The sequence below is a fragment of the Gigantopelta aegis genome, chromosome 15 (genome assembly GCF_016097555.1).
Source record: "Gigantopelta aegis isolate Gae_Host chromosome 15, Gae_host_genome, whole genome shotgun sequence".
In the NCBI taxonomy this organism is placed as follows: domain Eukaryota; kingdom Metazoa; phylum Mollusca; class Gastropoda; order Neomphalida; family Peltospiridae; genus Gigantopelta; species Gigantopelta aegis.
The window spans coordinates 7,074,743-7,081,743 of NC_054713.1; the positions used below are offsets into that span (position 1 = coordinate 7,074,743).

At 39.1% G+C, this 7,001-nt stretch overlaps 1 protein-coding gene across 1 annotated transcript; it reads right to left on the bottom strand.

Annotated features, from left to right (window-relative positions):
- Nucleotides 1-492: 492 nt before the first annotated feature.
- LOC121389874 (dentin sialophosphoprotein-like) lies at nucleotides 493-5,143 on the bottom strand. The gene is made up of 2 exons (XM_041521534.1): nucleotides 4,987-5,143; nucleotides 493-2,802 (listed from the first exon to the last, which is right to left on the bottom strand). Exon 2 carries the CDS (start codon nucleotides 2,535-2,537, stop codon nucleotides 1,113-1,115), a length of 1,425 nt encoding a protein of 474 aa, XP_041377468.1. The 5' UTR covers nucleotides 2,538-2,802; nucleotides 4,987-5,143; the 3' UTR covers nucleotides 493-1,112.
- Between the last annotated feature and the right edge of the window lie 1,858 nt (nucleotides 5,144-7,001).

The window sequence follows — 7,001 nt, forward strand, 5'->3', positions numbered from 1 at the left end:
ACAGCGTGCTTGAACCTTAATTGGATAGAAGCAGACAGAAGCACGAAAATAAGTTGAAATGAAATGGTACTTGCTGTGCACCAGACTTAAATGTACGCGACTCTGGGGATTACATCTGTTGTCATTCAACTTTTATTGTCACTACGTATAAGGTATTTCAGCTGCATTCTTGAAATTGTTACCACATTTCATTTCAAGTTATTTTCGTGCTTATAATTAAGGTTCAAGCACGCTGTCCTGGGCACACAGACATAAGCTATCTGCCCAGAATAGAGGGTTAGTTGTTGGTGAGAGAAGAGTGTGTAATTGTCTTACACCGACCTATTGAGTTGTTAATGCTCACTCTGGGTGGGAACCAATACCAGGTTGCGAACCCAGTACCTACCAACCTTAACCACGAATGGGCAATATGCTTACGATAGGTGCAGGTACAAGCTAATATCCAGTCTTGAATTATAGCAGTCTACTTATGCTTCAACACAAAACAAGACATAGTATCTACTTTTATTACAAACAAAAAACATCTCCATAAACATCTTTATTGTAGACAAGTTCATTTATTTTTAAAGACCTGACAATCGTATGTTTTAAGCAAAATGATAATGAAAAAGAAAACAGGTCCACAAGAACGAAACAAACCCAATCCACAGCTGTAGATTTAGCTCGTTCGTTCCATTATTTTTAAATATTATTATTTAAAATTTACGTCATAAAAGTTTTCTTCATGGCCAAATTGAAATTCCAGAACAAATATTACTTGTTTTAAGTATACCATTTAAAATAAATAAATAAATTAGTTATTAGAAATTATAATAAAGTAGCCAAATTGCAATGTCCAAAACATGTTTCAAGTCTCTAAATGAACTTGTCTTAAAATACATCATCATAAAACAAAATACATCATTATAAAACAAAATGCATATAACCATAAAATAATACAGCATAAAAAATTAAGTGTTCAAAAGTTGAGCTGCAGTATCGTCCGTATCACTGACTGTCTGTAAATCTGACATATTAACTGTGTCCGTCCAATTATTTTCCAATGGAGTAATTGTAGAAGCACCAATTGTACGTGTATTGTCGCTGGTATGATTGTAACCGGGGTCTTCAGACTATTCACAGAGTTTTATTAACCAGTCTATGTCGATTTGGTCTGATGGTGTCGTGTTGACATTACTGCTGTTATCCTGGGTGGTTTCTGTTGATGGTCTGCTGGTGAAATTACTGCTGTTATCCTGTCTGTTTTCTTCTGATGATGTGCTGTTGAAATAATCAGTTTCTGTGCATTCTTCTGATATGCTATTGAAATCACTGATTCTGTCCTTTGTTGGGTGATCACTGTGGGCTTCGTCTCCTATAACTTCATCAAAGAAGGAAAAATCAATGTTTGTTTCGTCTTGTATGCTACTAACGTTGTAGCATGATGGAGGACTTAATGCAGTTTCCATCTCGTTAGAGAGATGGTCTGTGTTGTTGCTTGAAAGATCGTCAGATACTAGTGACGGCGATGGTGTGCACATTCTCTCTGAAGATCCAGTTCTCTGTCGTTTTACAGGACTTGGCGTGCTTGAAGCTCTTGATGATGGTGTCGAACAACTGGATAATATATTTCGTTTTCTGCACGATGAACTGGAAATTGTCTGAAAATGGGGTGTAGATGGAATGGAAGTGGAACTGAGACTTGCAATTTGTGATGGATCTGGCTGACAAAATGAACTACCAATAGGAATCCCTGTACATGCTGATGTACACCTTTTACTTTCTGTACAAGCTGCTGGCTTCAAAATGTTTGGGATATTAATTTCTACGCTGTTTGGTGGACCACAACTTCTATTTGCGTAGTTTTCCAGATCTGTGTCATCTGAAGGACTTGTCTGGGTGTTAAAACCGCTGTCTGGTTGCGAATCTGTATCATTTGATGGACTTGACTGGGCGTTGGAATCGCTGTCAGATTGCGGATCATCTGTACCAGATGTTATGGCTTCAGCCTGATTCTCGCCTCTTTGTTCAGATGACATTCTTAAAGGTAGACCATCTAAAAATATTTTCTGAAATGCGTCTTTTAGATGTGGTTCCTTAGAAAGTCTATTGCTCAGTTCTAACTGGTCGTCCTTGGGAAGGAAATTGTACATGTTTGTAACTTGGTCCATTTTTTCGTGAATTTTTCGAAATGATATTTCTTTTTTCAAGACTCCTACTTGTTCTGAAGTTTTGCCGTTCTTCAAATAAAAATCCAGAGCTTGTACTTCTTTCTCATACATAGGTGGCACCTTTTTCTCTTTCTGGCATTGAGAGATGACTTCATTTAAATTTGTTTCTATGTCTTTTTGGCTCATTTTGCTTCCATTATTTGGGTCCTTCCATTTCGTGTCCTTCCACATAATCTTTCCAGATTTGGGCTGCAGCCAACCCACACATTGACAAAACATGGACCGTAAATAGTCCAACAATCGAAATGACCCTAAGGCCAGAGAAGTATTTTGCTTCGGCATTTTCACCTTTGACCCTGAGGTCAGAGAGGTATTTTGCTTCGGCATTGACACCTTTATCTTGCGTATGAAAATCACTCGGATAGCTATCGGATAGCAGATGGACGCAGAGGTGTGGTGGGGGTTGAGGCCACGAATTATAATCCCCCATGCCGTCTACGTAGTGGATGCAGCATCTTGGCATGACGCTACGCACCAAAACGATGCGCAGCGACATCCAAAGGTCCGTTTTGCCGTCGACGTCCATCTTCTTTGACGCCGTTCCCATGGTAACTGGGAAGGTCATTACGAGGCAAAACCAATCTGCAGTATCCTGAAATTAGAGAAAAAAAATCCTTACAGTTTGATTGAACACAAAAAAACAAACATTAAACTTATTAAATCATAAGCTCATTTAATAACAAAATGCAGCAAAAGAGATGTACAGTTGTTTTGTTAATGAATTATAGGCACTACCTCTTGAGAGCTCTCTCTCTCTCTCTCTCTCTCTCTCTCTCTCTCTCTCTCTCTCTCTCTCTCTCTCTCTCTCTCTCACACACACACACACGCACGCACGCACAAAATAAAACAAAACAAAAATATATAATAAAGAAGAAATACCCTCTTCCCACCCCCCTTTTTTGTTTAATGACACCACTGGAACACATTGATTAATTAATCATCGGCTATTTGATGTCAAACATTTGGTAATTCTGATACGTATTCATCAGAAGTAACCCGCTACATGTTTCCTAATGCAGCAAGGGATCTTTTGTATGCACTTTCCCACTGACAGGAAAACACATACCACGGCCTGTGTCTGGTTGGAACGGCAAAAAACAATCATCTGAATGAATCTACCGAGGTGATTCGATCTTACGACGCAAGCACCTCAAGCGAGCACCCAACCATTGAGCTAAATCCCGCCCCCCCCCCCCCCATCCATTAAAGACAAGAACAGTTGAAAACGGCAAGAGATATATTTAAAAATATAATTTCATGAATAACTTCAAATTATTTAACCATTTAAAGGGAAGGAAGGAAGGAAATGGTTTATTTAATGACACACTCAACACATTTTATTTACGGTTATATGGCGTCGGACATATGGTTAAGGACCACTCAGATATTGAATTTTACCTCCCAAGAATTTCGTACGCACGGAAACATATTTGTTACGAAATAAAATGAGAATTCAACTGAACGAAAATTAGAATGATAAAAAACCCACACTGATTATACCGACTGATTATTTAAACAAGACAATATGTTTTTAATATGTCATCTTTGTTTTCTTTTGTCCAGAACTATGTATCTTAACAACTCCATGCTCTCCTGTCGGTGGGATGGTGCATATAAAGGATCCCTTGCTACTAATGGGAAAATGTAGCAAGTTTTATCTCCAAGACTATATGTCAAAATTACCAAATATTTCACTTCCAATAGCCGAGGATTAATAAATCATGTGCTCTAGTGGTGTCGTTAAGCACAACTAATTTGACTTTAACAACTCCAGATAGCTTTGACGTAGCCAGGATTTTGTATTGGGAAGGGGAGGGGGGGGGGGTGCAATCCACACTATCATTTTATAAAATTTAATAGCCACCGTGCCCAGTCCCCCCCCCCCCCCCCTACGCCATTGCAAAGTAGTCAATATTGTTACAGTAAATGTCATCCATAAATCGTACGTGACTTGTTATTTGCGAATCAATGCAAGCTGTAGTACGTGTTTACTCTCCGAGGTCACGGTGTGCTTTATCAGCATAAACTAGCTAATGTCAAACGATCTGGGTCGCATGATGTCATAGTATTTCCCCTTCGTTTTCGTTGAAATTCTAGTTTCAGTTTCACTCTCGTCCGCGCCGCAGAGCAGAATCGATATTACGACAATGGGAACGAAACGCCAGCTATCACGATTTGAGTACGGCCGACTATGTAAAACTTGTGTATTTGTCGTGCATTGGCATAGTCTTTTAATAACAATTAAGAATAAAGGTAGGACCAACTAGAAATGAAACTGTAGACGAGGAAGTTAAAAAATCGATTATGTACACGCACACTATAGCACGGTCAGGAAAAGTACATCGTGATCTTGTAAAGTAAACGTTTATAAACATATTCGGAAATGCATTTCCAGTTACTTTAATATAATTACAGGTTAACATTCCATTGATTTTGAGGTGAAATGTCTTAAGGTTAGCATGCTTGTGCTTAATTTTGGCTTGCTTATTTCCAGTTATTTAATATAATTACAGGTTAACATTCCATTGATTTTGAGGTGAAATATCATAAGGTTAGCATGCTTGTTCCCTCTGCCACTCCATAACGTTCTGTAACGCATTTCATATATACCTCCCACCCCTGACACGTTATGATCGACCCCTCATATAAAATGTGCAATTGTAGTTGCGTGTCACAAAAATTGTATACAATCGCACCGTGTGCTCTGGCCAGATTTTGTTTTGCCGCATGATACTAAAATTGCACATTGTCGCAAAAGTAAACGATTTCCACTTACCGTCTACATAATCGGCACGTCATTTCACCAATCACCATCAGATCACAGCTGAGAGCTGCCACACGTCCAAGTTTCTGTTTCAAAGATTGCAAAAGGTGCTCAAATCGTCAGCTGCAACGATATTATAGTATTCTATCTCGGTGGATTCAACCAATCAAAACAAGACACACTGGCTGTGGTTAACCGTGACCAATGATCGGGAGGCCCTCTCGATTCGTGGTTAACCGGGACCAATGAGATTTACTGATAGGACGTGCTAAGTTAGAAAGCAGTCACGTGGTTTAACTACCTAGCGAGGGTGCCTATGATGAAATAACTGTGGCGTTTTGTAAAAAAATGCATAAAATGTTCTTTTGCATGAGTAAACCCACCATTCTGCTCTTCCCTGGGTATACCTGTCACGGGGATTCTATAATACCCGTAACTGAATAAAACACGATTGTCCAAATATATATCCTAACTGTATATCTATTAGATCTCTCTGTAACAGGCAGTTATACCCGCTGTGGCTCGTCTCTAGGTATGATCAGAGATAAGATCTTATATAAGTATATATTATTATAGCACGTTTAGTTCACTAGAAAACACAACAAAACACAATACACTTTGGAATCTGTATTAACCTACGCTGACAAATGTACTGTCGCAGTAGTTAATTAATGACAACAATAATAACAACCCAGAACTGATCACTTAATTAGTTAACTCTAGGTGTCTAGTTTACACAATATGCTAATCACTTCACCGTGACACAACACCCACACGTGTGATAATTGAGAAACGCTTCCAGGAGAACTTAATTAATAAAGGAATTACACTCTATTCCTAACTCGATGACTAGCTAAGCTTTATATTACCAAATACTCGCATAATGTTAGAAGAAAAAGTAAACGATTTACTTCGTCAGATGACCGAAGACACTGTCTAAAGAATATTGGTATAATACAGTATTAAAATATTTAAAGTCACATCAATCACATCAAGGTTATACAACAGAGCAGAAATAATATATTTACCAAAGTCCAAACGGACTAACGTTCCCGGGAAGTCTTCCTTTTAGGTTCTCTCGATATCTCTAAAATCCTAGCTATTTATTCAAAACTCTCAGAGACAGCGAATATCGCCTGGGGGTACAAGGCGGTAGCTCACGTATCATCTGATATTTCCACCTCTCCCAGAGTCGATATATTTTTCTCTGATCGTCAAACTGGCTGTCGCCATTCGCCAAATCACGGTTGTAAAAACGCACTCGCAGAGGTATTACGTAACTACTGGCCTCCACAGTTGGACTAAGTGCATATTGGAATGCCCGATCGCGCGAAGGTATTACGTAACAAATTGCCCATCTGGGCTAAGTGCATTTGGAACTGCACACGGCCTTCTAAAACAATTAATATCGCCACAGGCGAAAAGAAATTAAGAGCATGTACCCCCACCTCAAAAAGGATATTTCCTCTACTCTAGGAATAGAGAAATATACTACATTAAAACAAAAAGGTGCGTTAACCGACGCATACGGGCATTATAACACATGTAATAATAAGGTGACTACCAGTAATCACACTGAGTCTCTGAGTCCCTGGTATACAAATAAAATATATATAAACAAAACAGAAATCAAGAATGTCAACACATTATCATAACGTTCAACTTCGGGACAGGGCATCAGCGATTACATTGGATGTGCCCTTGCTATGTTCAATGGTAATTGGGTATTCCTGCAGAAGAAGACTCCATCTCAAAACTCTCTGGTTGGTGGCTTTCATTCTGTGAATCAAGGTAAGCGGATTAGTAAAGACCACCACTTGATGCACTGCCGATTTCACGTAGATCTGAAAATGCTTCAGAGCTTGTACCATGGCCAAAGCTTCCTTCTCTATAGTGGAATAGTTCACCTGGTGTTTGTCAAACGTTTTGGAGAAGAAACTTACAGGATGGTCCAGTCCATTTTCGTCTTCTTGGAACAGCACAGCTCCAGCTCCCACGTCACTGGCAGCCACAGCTAGCTTGAAAGG

Coding starts and splice junctions, on each gene's coding strand:
- LOC121389874 (XM_041521534.1), bottom strand. CDS start 2,537: ATGCCGAAGCAAAATACCTCTCTGACCTCAGGGTCAAAGGTGAAAATG.